The sequence below is a fragment of the Achroia grisella genome, unplaced genomic scaffold (genome assembly GCF_030625045.1).
Source record: "Achroia grisella isolate CSIRO2021 unplaced genomic scaffold, CSIRO_AGI_Agris_v1 utg2946, whole genome shotgun sequence".
Taxonomy (NCBI): domain Eukaryota; kingdom Metazoa; phylum Arthropoda; class Insecta; order Lepidoptera; family Pyralidae; genus Achroia; species Achroia grisella.
This window is the reverse complement of record NW_026712782.1, coordinates 757,425-779,092: the sequence shown is the minus strand read 5'-3', so window position 1 is coordinate 779,092 and position 21,668 is coordinate 757,425. Positions and strand designations below refer to the sequence as shown.

Sequence of the window (21,668 nt, the reverse complement as noted above, 5' to 3'; positions counted from 1 at the left end):
TGTTGATTTTAATTACACAAACAGACATTTTTTCTAGCATATTTTAAATGCTAGTTTTTCGTTTTTCTATTCAATGAACTAGTAGAGAATAAATATTTAAAAGTGCGGTCAATATATTAAAAATGTAAATAAACTTAAAATAAAAAAAATGACAATCACAGACTAACTACACCTATTTGTTACCTAGAGAACTGGGTAGTAGTAGTAGTGGTATATTTTATCCACAAGTGGATAGGCAAAGGTATACAGCCTAATCTTCAGTAGTATTTCCATAGAGAACTGGGTTGTCTACAGCACAGATTGCAATAAGGACAAATTTGGAATGTCAATCATTGTCCAAAATATAAGCAGTGAAAGAGAAGCAAAACGTCAAATTCAAAAAAATTTTGAAATTTCTTCAGTTTATTCACTGAAGTAAATTCAATCTATTCCTTTATATTATTGCTATTATAACAGCAGTTTTTAGGTATTCTACTATAATAGAATTACTAAAATGTATTTAGTAAAAATCGCATATTAAATAGATTCTCCCGTTTGGTTAAAGATATTCTCTTACCATGGATGAACCTTTAGTACGTTATGAGAAAATTGACTTTCTAGGAGAAGGCCAGGTGAGTAATCGGAAATAGTATTCATAACACTATATAACCTCATTTGTTCTCATAGTGATATTTCTCTTGTTTTTGGTGGGCCTGGTCAATGTGCTCCCTCTAATATAGTTGAGTGCAATGATGGCTAGCTCATCCGTCATATTCGTGAACGGGTGCTACTTATGGCCACTGTTTAGATTATTTCCTTTTGACAAAAATGCAATAGCATGATGGTGATCACAATATTCTCCCTAATTAAATTTAAAAATGAACCTCTGTTATTGTTATTATGTACAAGTTCATTTAAAAAGAGTTTCCTGTCAGTTTTAGACTTACATGAATAAAGATATTTGTATTTGATTTCATTTCTTGAATTTCTATATTTATGATTGAATTTATGTAGTTTATTTCTGGAAACAAGCATAATCTATCATGATGTTAAAAAAAATGCTCAAAGTGATTATTCCGGTTGTGTATGGGAGTGTATGTCTGATATGGCAAATCTGAATGTGTAAGTTTCCATCTTACACCAAAGAGTATGTTATAACTTTTATTTTATACTCCCTTTTCCAATCAAAATCCGTTCAGTAGTTTTTGCATGAAAGAGTAACAAACATCCATACTCACAAACTTTCACGTTTATAATATTAATAAGATTGCAAAAGTATTCTCTGCAAGAAGTAATGAGTATTCTCAATGTATGTTCGTCTTATTTCAGTTTGCCACCGTATACAAAGCCAGAGATGTCAAAACTGACAAAATAGTAGCTGTGAAAAAAATAAAAATAGGCTCACGGTTAGAAGCTCAGGATGGCATCAACAGGACGGCACTCAGGGAGATAAAATTGTTACAGGAACTGCAACATATAAACTTAATAGGACTTTTAGGTGCTCATATATCTTTTATTACTTAAATTATTTAAGTCAGTGAAGTTTCTAGATGGGATTGTTGTCAACTAATATTTTACCTCTAGTACTACTTAGCACAATTTTGTTAAAACACTATATATATATATACTAAAAAAACATACCAATTAATTTAATTACATCATAAATCAGTCATATCATTACAGGATGAAAATTATTTTTCTCTTTAAGATTTCCTTATACTGAAAACATTAAACATTAATTAACGTCACAAATTCAAAGTTGAATGATTGCTTTTATATATTACAGATGTATTTGGACAGAAATCAAATGTCTCCTTGGTGTTTGATTTTATGGACACCGATTTAGAAATAATAGTTAAGGATAATAACATTGTACTTACACCTGCAAATGTTAAAGCATACATGATTATGACATTAAAAGGTAAGTTTAATTATTATTACATTTACTTAATCCAGATTTATTGACTGGAGTAAAAAGGAGTTACATTTCCTATATATCATAATAAATTTAAATTACAGGTTTGGAATATTTACACCAAAATTGGATATTACATAGAGATCTAAAACCTAATAATTTACTTATAAATAGAGATGGTATTTTGAAAATTGGAGACTTTGGGCTTGCTAAGGCATTTGGGTCTCCTACTAGAATAAACACACATCAAGTTGTGACAAGGTGGTATAGGTAAGATGACCTCTCACATTATATATTCAATTTATTTGTACTGAAATATAAAACTAATAAATACATCAACAAGATAATCAATTGACTCATTCTATTGGAGGTATGATGTCCTACATATGTTTTGTCTAGTACACATGTGTTCTAGACTGCAGTAAAAATATAATACTTAGATACTCTTTAATTTAATGTATCACTAACTCTCTGATGGTGGCAAATAATTTAGAATAATTAATTAATCTGAAAAAGATTTGGGTAAAAGTTTTGCTTGCTGACAATAAAAAACTCAATTGTGGCAAAATGTAACATTACATTCACTAGAATATTAGAATGTTTTTTCGCTACCTACCTGGGAATAGTTTGAGCATATTAGAAGCTATATATTGCTATTATAATTTATTAAATCTTAGAAGTATTATTGTTATTAAAACAACATATTATTACAAATATATAATGTATTACATATCTAAGGTAGGCAGAGAGAAATGGTGCCATAAACCATTGTTTTGTTATATTCACCCTCCTTCTTTCTCTTCACTCACTCCTGTTACATATTACCTAAATAAATTTACATAAATCTTCTCATGATCAAATTAATATGGTACTGTCTCAGTGAGAAGTCCAGTTTCTTTAACTAGTCCATAAAATATATACTGAATAAATAACTTCAGGTCACCAGAGTTATTATTTGGAGCACGTCAATATGGTACAGGAGTGGATATGTGGGCTATTGGTTGTATATTAGCTGAACTACTGCTAAGAGTGCCATTCTTACCTGGAGAATCAGATTTGGACCAACTTACGCGTATTTTTCAAGTATTTGGAACACCCACTGAAGAAATTTGGCCGGTAAGATAATGTCTGTAAACTTTAATGTTAATTTGTATCCTCTTAGGTATATGTATACGATGTAAGTAACATTAACCACTTTTATTGTAGCAATCCTTCTGTACTTGTGGCTCATACCTCGTGACATCTGCATTTTATTTTCAGGTTTTGTGTTTTAATTCCATCGTCTGCTGTGGTAAATACTTCTATTTAAGAATATTGCAGTCCATTTATTGAGCCATTTTTCAATTTAATTTATTTCTCAATTTCCAAAATAAAATATATTGCGTGTGACAAGGCACACATGGGCGTGTGGTATTCGGAATAATTATAATACAATAAATTAACATTTTTGTTTCTGAACACAATTGCATTAAAGTAAACAATAACTGTTACAAAGCTTGGTATGATATATCAGTGAAAACCATATTGACATCAATCAAGGCTAGGCTTGTTTTTTAATAATTTATGTTCACACAGTTAGTTTTTAGATCATTATAAATATATTGATTGTAAGGTATTCTGGTATTGAACATGGTATTTTAATTGTTACCAATACGTCAATTCTCCAAGCAATAAAAATTTTATGAAACAATTCATTTTTATTCATCAGGGTATGAAGTGCTTGACAGACTATGTACAGTTCAAACCGTTCCCGCCACAACAGCTGAGACATATATTCAGTGCGGCATCTGACGACTTGATACAACTGCTCGAAAGTCTCCTATCCATCTATCCACCCAAGAGGTGCGATTGTACACAGGCCCTGCAGATGCCTTATTTTAGGTACACATCTTTACTTTTTTATAGGCTGCATTGGCATACATTGCAATGCCATAAATTAAGTGTTTTATTCTAATAACAATAGTTTGGTTGAATAATATTATATTACTTTTTATGTGTCCTCAAATAACAAATATTCATTTTTTATTTATATCGATATAATATTTTAATACATAATTATATATTAAATATTACATATTAAAACTTTCATAATTTGTTTAAATAGTAGGTGTATTTCAGTTTATAATTATTGGTATAAAAATTATGCGATTTTTTCTGTGAATATCATCCATATGTATTGTGGTATCGCCTATATAATTAATTATTTTTACAGTAATAAACCAGCTCCTACAGTTGGTCCAAAACTTCCTATGCCATCCAGTATATCCAAATTAGAAATTGACAAACCGTCACTTAAGAGGAAAATTTTAGAAAACCTGGATGGCGGTTCAAGAGCCAAAAGACTGCAGTTCTAAATATTGTCAGATTATGTTCAAACACTGCCACTATCTAGTAACAATATTAAGTGCAATTGTGAAGATAATCAAGTATCTATATGTAAAAGATCAATTAAGATAATGAAGTTTACTAGGATGTAATGTATGATAATTTTATTCCGTTTAATAATATCTCTCTAGTGAATAAAGCAGGACTTTAATATTCCGAAATTTTTTATAAATTAAAAAACACCCTATTTTTATATAAATAAAAAAAACCTCTAATTTCTTTAGTTTTACTGATAAATAGGAACCTATAATCCCAGACATCTGAATAAGGGTCATATTACTTATTAAATAGAAAACTTAAAATGGTTTTACGGAATTACATTGAGAACTCGTCTGCGTGGGTATCTCAGTGGGTAGACTGAGAAGCAAGCTAAGCAGCTTGTTTTGTAAAATGCCTTTCGGTTGAAGGGTGAGACAAGACAGTGTAATTACAGGAAACAGGTCATCACATCTTAGTTCTCCGGAATGCCGACGCATGACTGGTATTGGGTCACATGATAAGGCGATGTCCAAAATGCTATTCATATAACATGCCGACAACCAATTGGTATCAGAGAAACATAAAAAAGGTATGACAGTATATATATATAAAAAAATACAATTTCGATATATGTACACAAGTATTCGTGATCACCATGTATGATTATTAAAATGCTTATGGAGTGAACTAAAAAAATGAAATCACATCTAGTACCTCTTGTTTTATAAATACCTACTAATATATTGTTGTGATTATCACTGAAATATTAAATGATATTTCAACGGTTTTAACGGGCAAATGAGGTTTAAAGTGTCTATAAGAAAAATAAATAGTGCAAAGTATTAATATATTATCTCAGTTTTACTTATTTTTTTATACACCGGAATTTACATAATCCTAGTTAAATGTTGTTAATAATATTAATATTAGGAAATATCAATAAAAATAAAATTAACATTAATTAATTAATTAAAATAGCACAAGTTTAGGAAGCGAATATAATGTAAAAATATAATCTGTGGGTACTAATAGTAGGTATAAAGACCAGATTGTGAATGATTATTGGAATTAAATTATACACTCAATCGTACATAGTTTCTGAAAAGCACAGTATAATGAACACATTGACGGCACTGGGATAAGTCGTATAATACATAATAATTGACGTTCAGTCACTTGGAAACAGGTACAGCTGTTACGAACCTGAAAATAATTTTATCAAAATAAGATATTTCCGGCAATATGCTCCACTAAAAATAAATCTACAAAAAAATTTAATAAAATGTATGACAAGTAAGAATAAAACCTACCGATTTCTGTAATATTAGGGAAGCCGAAACCTGAGTAAAAATTACTGAATTATAACGTAAACAAAGTAAAGGGCAAAATGTTACCAAACAATACATTCATCCACAATCGTTAGTGATGTTTACGGTGTTATTACTGTAATAATAATATATAAAATTATCGTGTCATTTTCTCTCAACAAATTGTTACCAAAGTCCTTCGAAACGGCTTTACTGATTTTTATGAAATTTTGTGTGCATATCTGGTAGGTCTGAGAATCGGCCAACATCTATTTTCATACTCCTCAATGGTAACCATCCTTAAATATATTCTTATGATTCGGCATTAAAGATACATATAAGCCTATATTTTCATCTTTCTGATGCTAGAAAGATGAAAATGTTTTTAATATTGATTTTAATTTATACGGTAAAACACAGTTTGCGGGGTCAGTTAGTTTAACAATATAATATTTTCTAAACTGTCAAATGATGGAAGACGGACGGACGGAATCAAATGATGAATAGACGTCTAGAAATTTCGCATTAAAAAAGAAATTACGAATTCATCTTCCATAAGGTGTAGGCCATGCGAACGAGATGCGTTTTAGTGGTTCCGTCAGTGACGTCCAGTTCCGCGACCGGCCGTTCATAGATAAGCGCATCTCGACATTGCACACGCAGTCCTGACAAATATTACAAATTTATATAGAATATTCTGTTTAAAGTATGTATAAATTACAAGCGCGCTTATAAAATAGTACCACTTACCATTATCTAAATAGTCTCCAAAGTTGTTCTGTTTACGCTTGTCATATTTTTCCCTTATCTTTATGACGGTCTGTACATAAAATTTAATCTGTCCCTGATCATTTCTTACATCTAATTTTTCCATGTTTCTTATATTATTTTTTCAAACTGCTTTACACTTTCTGCAGACAGACACAATATTTCAAGTTAATATTAATTTATATAATTATAACGTTCAGGGTGCCAATTCATATTTAAGTTTAAAATTAAATTTATGTAAAATATTGTGTATGACTGTATGAAGTGGCCTTGAGAACTTTTGGAGAAAATAGATCAATAGTTGCCTTTACATGTACGCTCTTTCACACGCGAATATGCTTTCACGCAGGAAAGAATGCGCCGCCAACTTGCATATTCCGACGTTTTTCAATCGTGCGTGCATTAGCGCTTTTTGTAATAACTAATTATTGTTGCAAAATGCTTGACCACCGACTATGGAGCAAAAACATTATTATAAAGTTATTGATTGATATCTTTAACGTGTTATTGGAAAATAAAATTTGTAAAGTGCAAACGCACGAAAGAGCGAATAAAAAAGTAGTACATTACAATCCCTCGCGCGAGATGGCTTTCCTGCGATAAATCAGGCGCGTTTCTGATCGCGCGGAATGAATATATCGGATAAAGGCAGCTATTGTCTGAAATATAATATAGTTACAAATATCTATCTAGGCACTAAGCGCGACTCCAGTATCCTGACCAGTACAAATAATAGCTATAATAATACACAGTATGTGTTTTTGCAGAGTGAGAATTCATAGCAATTCAGAACATAGGTATTACACGTATTACGACTATTCTACTTAGGTCCAATTACTTAAGGAACACTTATTTTATTTTCAAAATGATTACCTTGGGAGAGCTAGAGACAATAGAGAGGCGCCCGTAAACCCCATATTTTCGCTCATCTTCTGGTCTTAGTGTACCCATTTTTTTCATGACTAGATAAATCTGTAATAGACATTATCATTGTAAATAGTAACTGGCAATCGATGTATGTGTTTTTTTTGCATATTATATCATCATTCATTTCTTTTACTTTAATACCTAGTTTACTGTTCGAATATGTCTTAATCACACATCATCAAGGCGTCACATCAAAATAACAATAAAATCCAATATTAACAGAGTCTAAAAATCTTCTAATTGCGTTCAGAATTAAGGACGATGAAGTCGTAACAATTTAAAAGTATTTATTTCTGTATTCATTCAAAGATTGATTCAAACACATACCACATAGACATTGCCGTTGATAAAATATGTGTACCTTTTATTTTTTACAAGAGGGTATCCGTCATGGAGATCCGCACGCCCCAGGGGAGGACTGCGTATACTGCCGTACTCCTACCGGCTAAAACCCCTTGGTATCCTCCGCTCGCTACTAGCGCCGGGGTTACGGGATCAACATTGCAGTCCACCGTGACCCCGGCAGCGCAGGCTCTGCAGCCCACTCCGTGAGAGGCGCACGCGGACACCACGTGCGCCTACTCCTAGCCTCATCTTCCTTAATGTTACGTTGCCGTTTACCCTGCCACTCGCGCTGCCGGAAATATTGCCGGGCGACAACTGAGCGAGAGGGCTGAATGTAAACACACGCTGCCAGTCCTTTGACTCGCGCACAAAAAACCAACAATCGAGGGAGCGCCTGGCAGCGCGATTGGCACATCCCTGCCCACTCGGGCTGAGTGTAAATTAGCCTTTGGTAACGGCAGACGCCGCATGTGTACCTGTTCCAACATGCCGTAACTTCTTATAAGAAAATCTCGCTGCGCCAGCAAGTTAACTCGTTCCCGCTCTTCCTTCTCAACTATTGGGTCTGGTTCGTACGAAGACAATACATACGCAGCTTTCGTTTCTTTCTCTGGCGACTGTAAATAAGATAGTATAACAACAAATAAAATAATATGTATAACAGTTTGATTTATAAATTAGATATAGTTTTTTAATATGGAATGTTCTTGAATAACATAATGAGCATTTAGTATTATTAATACTTTTACAATTATTAAAAGTTAGTCAGATCGTTTGTTTAATTGTCAGTCACTTAGGACGTTATCAGGTTCAAAATTGCTATTACAAATTATTAAAAATGTTATTGTTTTGTTGCCAGAAAGACAAGCTAAATATAAATGATTAATAATAATAATTAACTTATACTTGGAATAATTTATAGTTTAAATAATTCTCACGTTCTTCAGTATAGATGAGAGTTTGGTTGTCAATTTCTTATCCTTCTCGTCTTTCTCCTTGTCCTTACGTTTTGGTTCCTTGTCACACCGCGTCTTGGCTTTAGTTAATTTATCTGTTACAGTAGCAGTAGTCACAGTGCCACCCGTTGTGGTGCCCGTGTCTTCACCAAGCTTCTTCTCATCTTTCAACTGTTTGGATTGGGTAGGTTTCTTCAAAGCCTCAGCTTTCGCTTTCGTTTGCTATATAGACAATGCATAAAAACTGGAATATCTGGAACTACTGCATATTTCATTTTAGTATTTACAGAGTATTACAACAGGAGAAACATACGCTACATATATTATTCAGTCTATGCAAGGCAGAAACAGGATGCTAATACTGTACATTTTATTTACCATATTTAGAGCTTGACATTGTGCGCTGTAGTGCTGAGTTCGCACGTGTATGTGAGAGATATACGGAATAAATAAATAACTATTTTTAATCACATCCAGAACTTTAATTCAGCGTAATTTTTGCTGGAACTGGATGTTTTAAATAGATTGACCTATTAATATGTATAACTAGTTTTGTTTCGCTAACTTGAAACTCCTCTCGTTGAATACGAGTACAGTCCCCGCGTGCACGCGAGGATGCCGTGCCGGTGTACAGAGAGCCCGACGGCTGTTGAAACAGTGACGCGTACTTCTCGCCCACTGGGTACACACGTCTGTAAGTTAAATTGGCGAAATATAAGGCCAACAAGAAAATGAGGAATATAAAAATATATTTTATTTTTTTATACTCAAAGACTGACCAACATTAAGCACATTGTATCAATTTATATTGTTAACAGACTATCCATAGATAAAAATTACAAAATAATCAGCGGTAGGTTAACACATGGGGTTAAATATATGCAGCGGAGTTGAATTCATCATAATGTGGACAAGTGATATCTTCTAAGAATTGTAATAATCTAAAATTACATGGCGGAGAGATTGTTAGTAACGGGGTATTAGTGAGTGATTCCCTTACTAACAATGTACATGGCTTTAATTCCTGGTCAATTCGCCACGGTGGGTTAAAAAACCAAACGTCAAGTACATCCTAATACAACTCTCTTAATCTAATCTCCACTGATACCACGCCAGCGCAAACCTGGGTGCGTATAGATAGGTTCACATGTACATTATTCTTCTTTTTACATAGATATACATACATACATATAAAAATTAAATGACATTTGTTAGTTTCACTAAAACTCGAGAACCACTGGATCGATTTGGCTAATTTTGGTATTAAAATATTTATAGATCTCCAAAAAAGGAAGAATACGCTGTTTAACAGTTACGAAAATAAATTGGTTTTAGTCTTAAATTTATTTTGTTAAAATTATATTGTTAAATTTATTTTATTCTTAAAAAACCTTTGACATATTATTCAATTTAAGGGGTAAATTAGTCACCCACAAATACCTGAAGTTACCAAGATGTGATTCCTCCCATTGTATTTGGGTTTGCCAGGGACTTTTTTCGGGCTCTTTTTCTTCAGCTGGAGTTAATTCAGGGAACCTAATAAATCAAGAATATGTATTTCAATGTACGAAATAAATATTTATGTAACTATCAATACAACTAAATAACATATTACTCTATTAATAACAATAGACAATTATATTGAAAACATGTAGAAATACATAATGTTCTATAGTAATTGTCCAGTTATAAAACTAGGATATTGTTTGATTTTTCTCTTTCTCTCATTTTGCCGTATTATGAGAAATCATTGCGAAATTGGCATGACCGAGAGTCAATCCAAAACTTCGCTAGGTCGATGAAGTAATGAATATCCTACTTGTTAGTTTGCAGCAACCTATCTCGTATTCTCTTGCGATCTTCTTCGAGTACTCTCTTCTTGTCGCACTGCCAAATGTTTAACATTGTGAACGTGTCTGTTAATAAGCTTTCCTTCACTTCGCGGTCTAGTTGTGTGTCGGTGTGGAAACTCGGCGAGTGGTTTACCTGAACAAATAATACTACTCTTATTATAAACAAATTGATAATTAATTCATTATGTATAAATAAAGTAACCGTTATCCATAACAAATAATCCAAATAAGTTATTTACAGTGGATGTGCTTATATTATTAGATTGCATGATTCTGCCTTTCGACATAATTTTAATGTGGATAGATAACTTACCTCTAAAATATAAGGATGCAGTTTATGATCTAACAGTATATCGAAACCAAGTATTTCGAAGCACGCGTGAACCTAGAATAATATATCAATTTAGTATAAATTATTATTAAAAATATAAGCGTGGTGAAGAATTTTAAGAAAATCCCACATGCAAGGTACCTACATTTTGTCTCCATATAAGAGGAGGTATCTACTTTGACAAAGAGTAACAAAATGATTAATTTAGTTTTGTTATTACTTTTAAGATGGTCAAAAGTACTTTTTTTTAAATATAGGTACTTATCCTATAATACCATGAGATGTATGCTCTTGATTGACTAGTAGATCTGTGGTTAACTACGCTATAAATAATACAAATGCAAAAGAAGCATAGTCCTTATAAGTTACACTACAAAAGAAGTAAATCATAGTCCTAAATAAAAATATTTTTAGGAATTCGTGATTTTTAAGCACATAATTGTAGCAAACAATTATGGTCCTAAAATCACGTGGGGACGAAATCGCAAATGATTAGGAAATACAATTAATAGTTAAAAAGTTAAATGTAGAGTGCAATGTTTCCAGACTCTAGAGCTGAGTTAACAAATGAGAAATAAACAGTTAACCCTACATAAATACAAAAGCACTAATACATTATTAATATGAAAATTAATAACTAACTTATCAAAATTAGTTAAGCAAAATGGCAATACGTAGTTCCTTATACGCTGCCGCCTAAAAAAAGGCCTGATAACTTATAGATACTTTTAAAATGTCTTCATCTAAAAATAATTTTAAAAAATGTACAGCCAATAATTTATCCTCATGGTATATAACCCCGAGAAGGACGAGTCAGGGGTATTTTTGACCGCGATATCATAACGTGATGGCACTTTGAAAAGAGGCACACGCAGCGTGCCAATAGCCGCTCTCCGCTTTCAGAGAAAACTTCTCCACCTTGACAGAATTAAGTTACCATATATCTGCAATAGGTTCTGTCACAAGTTGTAACAGAAAAGAAAACGAAATCTGCTAAAAAACTAGGTACCTACATTGTTCAAACTAATTCAAAGCAAATACTGATAGTAAGTTGTCTGTAATCTACGGTTAAGCAAGAAGTACGACATAATGTTAGCAGTAAAGGAGAACCATGTCGTGCGAGGGGAAGCACGCGTGGTAACTGTGTTTGAGTATCGGCCACGCGGATATGATAGTCTTCACGATCACTTGGTCGGTAGCATGCCATAGCCGGTCGAGGTCGACTCCTTGTGACAGCAAGATCTTGTTCAGCGTCGATATCTTGCTGACCCACACAAATCGATATATAACTAATTATTCAATAGTTTGTTAGATTTTTTTATCTGTAATTGACCAATGGTGAGCGAGAAAGAGAGCTGAAAATAATAGTCATAGCCGCTTGACAAACGTATTAACTTGTTATAAGGTTCAGCATGGGCCGCCTATGTCGAGTACGCCATCTGATTGGCGTATTTCTAAAGATGACGGGGCATAGTATCCTATGCGACAATCGAACGGGATTATCAGTACAAGCCGTCGGGGTTGAATGTGACCTCCACTCATAATCGTAGGATAAATAGAATGTTCTACCGGATTAACATTATGAAAGAGCAGTTTGGTAAGCTCGCAGTAGGATATTATTGGATTGTTAAAATATTCGTTATTTTTATATAAGTAGTACCTACATATACTTGGCGCATACGACCGATAGTAAACAGGTAGGTACTGTAAATGTAGGTCACACGTAACGTATAGTAGATATAATAATTATTATTATGAAATTCAATGGATATTTTGTATAAAAACCCATTTACATTCCATTCATTAAGTTTATGATTTAAATTAATATTATACAGTACAGTCATTTAAAATTTTGCTTGTATTATTGAGTAGGTACATTGGTGCTAGTATTTGTAATAAAAATCCAAGCTCGTATCGTGACTATAGTCACTTGAACATTTCACCCCACCCTCTTTGGTTTTCTAGTTAAGTCAGGTTAATACCCGATTATACCTCGGATAAGGTACCTGGGTCGAATATGGCCACGTTAAGGTTTGACACTAGAAATAACGTATTTTATAACAATGAAAAAATACAAAGAAATATTTATTTGATAACGTATTTATTTAGGTAATATATCACGGGTACGGAAAAACCTAGAAACGGATAGGATAGGATTTGTGTTAATTTTTTTAAAAGTTGGGATAATGGCCATATTTCCGACAGTGTATGTGAATATGGCCAGGTGTTGGCCATATTAACGGTATGAACTGACTATAAAGGTAATTTCTATTTGCAAGGGAACTTAGTGCTATAAATAAAATTAATTTATTGAAACAACTTGTTTAATCAAATATAGGAATAAAAAAAAATTCAACTCAGAACAAAAATAATCTTTTACATTAGTAATTAATTAACTAATTGAACCTCTTTAATAACAGAATTTGAGACCACATAATCTTAAGTTTGCACTCAGTCTTAATCTTAATATTTCATTCTTTACTCGCATTTCATGCAAAGAAAGATTTTTTTATTATTGGATGTAAGTCCAACACATTCTTCATGGACGTATGAAGCACATTTGATGCAAAGTCTCATGTCGGCGACTTCATCTTTATCAGAAACAAAACTATACCAACTTTCTTGGGTACGAGACGCCAGCTCCTTTTCTTTCTGATTAGTAAGAAATGGTTTCCTTCCTAACTTAGATTTATTTTTCTTTTTCTCTGTAAGATATCGTCGAAGTGTTCGTCTGGGAACTTTAGTGTTTGGCAGCAGATAAAACCTTCATTTCACCACTTTTAACGACTGCTATTTGCTGATTTCATATCAGATTCTGACCAATTTCCTCTGATCTGTTTTGTATGTATGTATCATGGAGCCATATTCTGCAAGGAAAAAGAAATAAATAAAATTGAGAAAAACAACAACGAAACAAAGCAGTTGGTGCCGAAAATATGGCCACTAAGTGGTCATATTTTCAGTCGTACTCGATATTTCACTTAAAAGATAAAAACTAAAAATATACAAAAGTAAGCTTGAGAATGAACATATATGTACATACGAAGTATGAACTAATGACAAAAATAGATTAAATGCTCTTAAGTAAAAGTCAACAAAAACAAAGAAAATCATCAAAACTTACGAGTGAATATTTGTATCCGTGACACGTGGTTTCACTTCGACCATTGCGGGGCTAACGGGGCTGCAGGGAAGATGGCAGCGAAGCCTGAGCATTACTCACACATATACGTTCTAACGTATATAAATAAAGTTGTAAATGGTGCCACAGTTTTGGTCCTGTAGGGGTATGGCCATATTGTTAGGCTGGCCATATTCGACCCAGGTACCTTTTATATAATTATGTAACTTGTAATGGATTTTCTCTTACTCATAACAAAATAGATACATTATTAACTTAATACTTTTAAAATTAAGATGATCGATATTTATAATTATTATTAGATATATATATATATATATATATATATTATTAGATAACATCGGTAGCCACTGATGACACAATACTGTAGCGAACACATTATGAACAATAATAAAACAAGTTTATAAGTTCGTTTTTCTTCAATTGAACAAATTATTATACCTAAATAAAAGTTATCTTCACTACCGCAATCTCAAATGGGATTGAGTCGTAACCTTTTATTATAATAATTATCATTAGATAGTTCTCATAAACAAAATTAATTTTACCTTTTCTTATTGTAATTGCTCTGTAATGATTTTTATAGTAATTACAAAATTGCGGTAATAGTGTAAGAACCTTACCGTTTGCTACCCGCTTCTGAATCGTACACGTAGGTACGACTGTGTTTGTTTAGGGCGTAGTTAGTTAAATGCATAAATACATTGGTCGTATTGTTTGCACTAGGGTCCGCATATCTGCTTGTGGCAAACCTAACATAAACATATTCCTGATTTGAACACTGGTGATATAGTCACATGATCCATGGAGTAGAGATGTAATTAACTAGACCCTCTTGGCTATTTGTGCCTAGAACCACTAGAGAGCGTTTCATATCTGTTGCATTACTCGATTCGGTCTGAAGGATAAAGTTGTGTACACAAATTCGCCAGCTTCTCAGAGATGCAATAATTGAAGATGTAAATTTTTTGTATATATATTATTCCTATAAGTGGTTAGGTAAGTGCCGATAAGTGCTTATTTTAATCCAACTTAGTTTTTTAAATATTCTTTATTGCACTTAAATACATTTATAAGTAAATTAATTACAGCTAATGTTAACAAAGGAGGACTTATCTCTAAAAGAGATCTCTTCCAGTCAACCCAATAGAGCGTGGCATAGGAAGTGTTGAGTGGGTTAAAATGTGCAAATTATATTTTTTATGAAAATGTCAAAATAATTAAAACTAAACATAAAAATATAATGTCCAAAATACAGATACTAATACAATATACATAAAGATAAAAAAAAATATATATTAATATATAATATGTACTTGAATACCTAAACAAATAAAATTACATTTATAATAAATATATAATAACCATAAATATATACTAAATCAAACAATAAATACTACAAAGATATATATACAATGATGACACTAATCACATAGCAGTAGAAAGGTAATATGATTTTAACTTTTTCTTAAAAGAACCACTAGATGGACTTTTTTGAATCTCCAAAGGGAGATTATTCCATAGCTGAGCAGCACGAAACGAAAAGGAGTTACCCATAAACTGAGTTCTACTGTTAGGAAGTTTAAGGATCCTCGAGTGGTTTTGGCAAAGGCGTTTGGGACGGGAAGAGGGGGTAACAATTGAAAGCGGGAACGAAGGTAGGCGGGAGCATTAGGATTATTAAGAATATTATAGAGCATGGATAGGATATGCACATTATGCCGAATACGGATTGGGAGCCATTTTAAACGAGCGCGGAAATCGGAAACGTGGTCATATTTGCGTAAACTGAAGATAAATCTTATAGCTAAATTTTGTAAGCGCTCTAGTTTATTTAAAAGCTCCTCAGTCATATCTAAGAAGCAAACGTCGGCATAGTCAAGAATGGGAAGTAAAATGGATTGCGCGAGCATAATTTTGGTGCTGAAGGGAAGAAAATATTGGAGACGTTTGAGAGAGTGATATGAAAAGTGTATTCTTCTACTAATTTCGTTGACATGGGAAATCCAAGACAAGTCCTAAATTTTTAACCTTGTCAGTGTACGCTATCTCAATGTTGTTGTATATTATTGGGGGTACCAAAGACCAATCCAACTTGCACCTTAGTCTGCTACTACCAACAATCATGGCTTGAGATTTGGACGGATTAATAATGAGACCGAAAGATCTAGCCCACGATTGAATACTCAAGAGATCACAGTTTAAAGCTTCTACTGTTTGAGTCACTTCCGACAAGGAGAAGTGACGGTATAACTGCAGATCATCTGCATACAGATGGAAGGGAGAAGTAATGACTCGAGAGATATTGTTAATAAACACTGAAAATAGTAAAGGAGAGAGTACACCGCCTTGAGGTACACCAGCAGTTAGAGAAGTCCAGTCTGAGGAACCATCACTGGTTCTAACACACTGCTGGCGACCGAAAAGAAAAGAAGAGAACCATTCTATAACAGAATTTGAAATGTTAACGGCACGGAGGGCACCAAGGAGAATATCGAAATCAACAGAGTTGAATGCACTGCTGAAGTCCAATAAAATAATGGCAGTCAATTTGGTGTCATCCATAGCCTGCCGTATATCCTCTGTAATATTAAGAAGCGCCCCAGTAGTGCTGTGGAAGGGACGGAAGCCTGACTGGAAAGGACATAACAGGTTATTGGTGGAGAGATATGTATAAAGTTGATTATGGACAACGGATTCAAGAGCTTTGGAGAGTAAAGGAAGAATAGAAATGGGACGAAATTGGGAGAGACAAGTAGGATTACTTGTTTTGGGAACTGGTATGACATAAGCCTTTTTCCATTGTGATGGAAAGACATTGTTGCTGAGTGAAAAGTTAATAATGTGAGTAAGCACTGGCAAAATGTCATCCAACACAGGAAGGATCATCATTTTTTTTTCCTATTCAAAACTTAAGATTATTTTATTCAATGACTACCTAATTGGTTGCCTAATATTAATAACATTATGCATTACTAATAATATAATGCGAAATAAAAAAGTACTCAATTTGTGAAAAAGCATGTTGAAAGTCCGTTTCATATTAGGCAGTCCGAAATAGTCAGGTTCTATCTGACCTAGTGTAATACTTGGTCAGATAGAACCTGACTATTTCGGACCTTACAAATGTCCTCAAGAATGGCAACGCATCAATATTTGATTACAGTATATTTGTTATCGCCATTTTGGTTCGACTGTCACCCTTGTGGTGAAAAAGATCCTGTAGTTTTGTAAAACATATTTAAAATTAAAATGGCGGGGGAGTGAACTGCTCTTCTTTTCCGGAATAACTTCATTTGCTGGTAGCAAATGAGAGAGCGACAGTAAGTAATGAAATGACACACAAAAACTATTTAGTATCATTGGAATAACATTGTTTAATTTGTAACTTTACATAGTATAAATGAAGTCGCTTCCGCTGTCTGTCCGCTTATATAGGTATTTTAAACTATGCAACGGATTTTTATGCAGTCTTTAGCAATATATAGGTACATACAATTCAAGAGGAAGGTTTGATGAAAGCCGGGGCAGCTAGCTAGTCGTTATATAAAAGATAAAAATTACCTTACTAGGCCTTCATTATATACAAATATTCTAAGAGGGTCACATGACGTTATGAGTGTGTAGACCCTGATGTCGAACTTGTATCCATCCACTAAGTATGGTTTAGAGAGGTATACCTGTTAGAAGTTTATTAGCATTAAAACATGGCCACTGAATTTCACGTGCGATTTCCTTTAAACCTTTAAACTACAATAATTTATTTATTATTCTAAAAAAGTTATGCCAAGTCTAAAGGGATTTTGCTATCGGAATATGACACGGATAAGAGACTAAAGTAAGACTGTTATTAAAGTTTGGTGAATTCCATATAAATCGTAAAAATTAATTACTTTCTCATGATGTTGCAACAACAGAATATCAATTATAAAATGGCTAATTTATGTTATATTAATTTGTCGTGTATTTGAGTTAATTTTTACTAAGACAAAAATACTGTAGCTTTTCTGTAAGGTTAAAATAATATGACGGTAGTAAAGACACATATACAGAAGTACATATATTACCTGGCAAATAAGCTTATCGGTAGGTTTTATATCTTTCAGTGATTTAGTTAGGTAAATGCCACGGCCCTGACTCCCACATTCGGGCTTGATTATAAAGGTCTTGGTTTTGCGGGATTTACTATAATTTAGTGCTTCACCAAAACTAAAATAAACAAAATTAAATGTAAATACATAATTAATGTTTATTGCTTTATAAATGCCTAATGCCTTCGGGGCTGGCCCGCGTAAACTTATGTAACTAAACATTCTACCAAATTTCATTAAAATTCATTTAGTAGGATTTGTGTTAGTACATAACATAAAATTTATAGGACATGAGAACATTTACTGCTGTGTATACCTATGGGTACGGCTTTACTTATAACTTTTGGAACTAAAATTTCGAAGGGGCAAAAAGTGATAACTTATTTGTTGCACTTACTCTGCAGGCAGACACCAAGTTTTCGGAAAAAAGTTATATTCCTTTGGATATATTTTTTGCATTCTGTTTAGATTTCGTGCCAACAAATCCTTCCTGTTGGGGTTAAAACACAAAACAATGCTATATTAACGGGCTTTGCAGATGTTTTACAATGTCACGCGATGCAGTAACTAAGGCTAGCTAATTAAACTTTGGACATTTAATATGTAGGAAGTAAGTGGGAAAGACAATGTTGTTGTGACTTTACATTATCTCCTGATTTTTTTTTTTACTAGTTCATAAGGGGGTCATCCATAATTTACGTCACACGCTAAGGGGAAGAACCAATAGGTTCGTCCCTTTCGTTTCCCAAACGTGTAAAAAGCTGTAAAAAGTGTTACGGCTGGTCACATTTGGGAAACGCTGTTTGTTACAGTTGGGTCGAAAAATTAGTGTAACATACTTTATGCATGCCACTTAATAAAAGATTTTATACAAAAATTAAAGGTGTATACTTCTGTCTTGATCTAATTCTGCCATTAAAATATAGCTTCTCACGCTCTTTTCCAAAAAAAGTACAGGATTTTTGGAAAAAAGTACAGGATGCTGAGTCACGACGTTATTTCTTAAGAATGGCAATGAATGTAGTATGTAGTGAAGGTTAACAGATGAAATTTCTTAAATAATTACTACAATAAATAACGTAAAAAACAGAATTTTAAAAATATTTAATATCTATTAAACCATCATTGATACTTATTATGTCTTTTATTTTCCTTCACTGCAAATAAAGTAACTACGTCTTTTTTTTTTTCATTTTCTGGTTATTTACCTGCAGATCTCTAACATGCCTGGAAAATGGTTGATACGTTGAAACCTTTTCATCTCCTTCGCTCGCTCGACAGAAACGCTCATGTCCGTCCAGTAAAAATTCCAAGCGTCTTCCTCTGATACCTCTCGCATGCCAAACGCGCTCGCTACCTTCCTTATTGACTCGTAACGGCAGTTTGTCAGGCATATACATATCTGTGACCTGGATATTATACTGATATCAGGGGAATAATGGTTTCTTTATCTTTTTGGTTTGAAATCCATTCAAAACTTTACTTATTCTAATAAAAGAAAATTGACCTATAGGCAGACAGAGGTATTTCAAAAAGTATTTATTAACCTCTTTCTCTTCTTTTTCTTGCGTGTAGCTTCCATTGGAATAATGGGAGCAGTACGCGACGTAGGTTGGGAGGTGTCATCTTCACCGTACAGTTTTGAATCGCAGTTGCGCATCAACATTTTTGTTATATTTTCTGCTTGTTCCTTTTCCACTTTAGCCTCTTGGTCATATGTTTTTTCACTGATATGTGTGCCTAATAATATTATATTATGAATGTAAACATGCCCTGCAATGTAGGTAACTAAACAAATATTTTTATTTAAATAACGGCCGGAACATCTTTATTGAAACAAATAATTTGGTGACTGAAAGAAGGAACTCCAAAGACTAATAACATAAAACTGAATGTTCCTCATTAATAGTAGATAATATATTATTTTTAAACTCATAAAACACATAATAAAAGATTTATAGCAAACATTGCGAGTCGGGGCATGTATAAGTATGAACTTCGCCAATCAACCACATCGATTTTAAAACCAATATTATTATTTATAACATTTCTGAAATAGATTTCATATACGAATATAAATTGCCCCAGAACGTGCGCCCGTTACCGCATACCAGCGATGTTTAGCAGAATTGAACGAATTGACTACTAGCTAGGTACGTACGGTCTGCGAATTGCGCGCGCAGGCCAAATTGTTTGTTTTATGCAAATATAAACTTAGGCTGTGTTTAAATCAAGTGTTCTGCAGTTTAATTACTGATAGTATGATGTGACCATCTTACATGACATGTCAAGTTTATATTATTGTTTGAAGAATTTTAATAATATTGTGTAGGTTGATTGCTACACAAAGGAGTGCTGTATCTGATGAGAGGATAGGATAGGTAAAGGATTTTGGAATTTCTCTATACTGTATTTAAACATCATTTAAGTATTCAAATTTTCATATATGAGTACAATTTACAAGTCTAATTTAATTATAATTGATTGATTTACAACAAACCTTTATTTTATTGACATTTTGTTTGATAAGGTTGTCCTTAAGTTAAATTCCCATAAAAGTAACTTAATAAGAATGTATATATCTACTATCCTTGTTACATCTCTTCAACAAAATATACTGATTAAAATTTAGGATAGAATAGCAAATTAGCATATCCATTGGCCATTTAGTATCAGATGAGCCATAAGTTTGTTTGCCACTACAGTAGTATTAAAAAAAGACTGATTAATTACAAATCAGAGTACATACAAATGAGATTTAAGGCTCTCATAATGAAACAGAGAGCAACAGTAATAATATTTAATACTATGTCTCCTTTTGAATAACATACAGATTTTTATTTTATTTTGTTATATAATGTGTCTTAGTTGTTTGTAAATAATTTCATTTATTTCTATAAAATTTTACCTTGTGTTATCTCATTCTTTCTTTTACTAGGAATTGGAAATATATGTTTTGGACTATGAAGCGTTGGTTGATCTTCATCACACAAGAAAGTGTCTTGTATCTCCAGCTAAAGAGTAAATAATTTTCATAAGTAACACATGGTATCTTATCTGAATAAGTTAATTAAGAAGTTATTTTATATTCCACTATTATATTTTTTACTTTGGTGCCTGACCTGCATCAGTAGATATTAGGAAAAGAGTAGTAGAATGAAATATATATATTTTTATATTAAAAATATCCATGATTAAATTACATATTTGTACTCACATACTTTCTTATGACTTCACTCATAAGTCGATTTTTTTCAAAGCTCACAAAAAAGTAACTTACCTCCATATGCTGAAATCAAACTTAAAGGTTTATGTTAGACATTTCCGTTAAGCAGTACATAAAAGTCACAACAAAGATCTAAAACAAAATTGGACAAATAAAGGGTGATAGTTACACCTTATGATAAAAATGAATACATGTATTTTCAATTTATATTAATACTGTTAGAAACCACACTTACCAAACTTTATTGTGTGGTAATTTCATTAGAATTTTGCAGAGACATTATTATAAACTGTTTTTTGTTTTTGAATCATGTCAAACAAACAATAAAAATTAAATTAAACTGACAATTGACAGACATTTACAAAATAATTCTTTCAATTCCGCTTCCGGAAAATGTTTTCTGGAAAAGCCGGAAAAGGAATGAAAAGTTGACAGTGTATGATATATCAATCTATGGTTAGTAT

The 21,668-nt window shown here is 32.7% G+C and overlaps 2 protein-coding genes across 2 annotated transcripts; one reads left to right on the top strand and one right to left on the bottom strand.

The window, feature by feature from the left end:
* The first annotated feature begins 347 nt into the window (after window positions 1-347).
* On the top strand, window positions 348-5,461 carry LOC131843245 (cyclin-dependent kinase 7). The gene is made up of 7 exons (XM_059191852.1): window positions 348-611; window positions 1,309-1,477; window positions 1,766-1,900; window positions 1,999-2,164; window positions 2,833-3,010; window positions 3,603-3,775; window positions 4,107-5,461. Exons 1-7 carry the CDS (start codon window positions 558-560, stop codon window positions 4,246-4,248), a joined length of 1,017 nt encoding a protein of 338 aa, XP_059047835.1. The 5' UTR covers window positions 348-557; the 3' UTR covers window positions 4,249-5,461.
* Window positions 5,462-6,102: 641 nt separating this feature from the next.
* Window positions 6,103-21,607, bottom strand: LOC131843246 (tubulin polyglutamylase TTLL13-like). The gene is made up of 19 exons (XM_059191853.1): window positions 21,440-21,607; window positions 21,259-21,336; window positions 20,887-20,992; window positions 19,526-19,718; window positions 19,187-19,387; window positions 18,376-18,468; window positions 17,955-18,096; window positions 17,452-17,567; window positions 14,511-14,639; window positions 11,856-12,009; window positions 10,728-10,799; window positions 10,381-10,547; window positions 10,002-10,097; window positions 9,127-9,253; window positions 8,544-8,783; window positions 8,082-8,222; window positions 7,207-7,305; window positions 6,316-6,385; window positions 6,103-6,230 (listed from the first exon to the last, which is right to left on the bottom strand). Exons 2-19 carry the CDS (start codon window positions 21,262-21,264, stop codon window positions 6,103-6,105), a joined length of 2,280 nt encoding a protein of 759 aa, XP_059047836.1. The 5' UTR covers window positions 21,265-21,336; window positions 21,440-21,607.
* Window positions 21,608-21,668: the final 61 nt, after the last annotated feature.

Bases quoted from the DNA above. Each gene is read 5' to 3' on its own strand.
- LOC131843245 (XM_059191852.1), top strand. From the start codon at position 558: ATGGATGAACCTTTAGTACGTTATGAGAAAATTGACTTTCTAGGAGAA. The intron at 612-1,308 runs GTGAGTAATCGG...GTCTTATTTCAG, and splicing joins ACTTTCTAGGAGAAGGCCAG to TTTGCCACCGTATACAAAGC. The intron at 3,011-3,602 runs GTAAGATAATGT...TTTATTCATCAG, and splicing joins CCACTGAAGAAATTTGGCCG to GGTATGAAGTGCTTGACAGA.
- LOC131843246 (XM_059191853.1), bottom strand. The intron at 19,719-20,886 runs GTAAAATTTTAT...TAATATTATTAG, and splicing joins AAAGAATGAGATAACACAAG to GCACACATATCAGTGAAAAA. The intron at 18,097-18,375 runs GTAAGTGCAACA...TGTTTATTTTAG, and splicing joins ACTTGGTGTCTGCCTGCAGA to TTTTGGTGAAGCACTAAATT.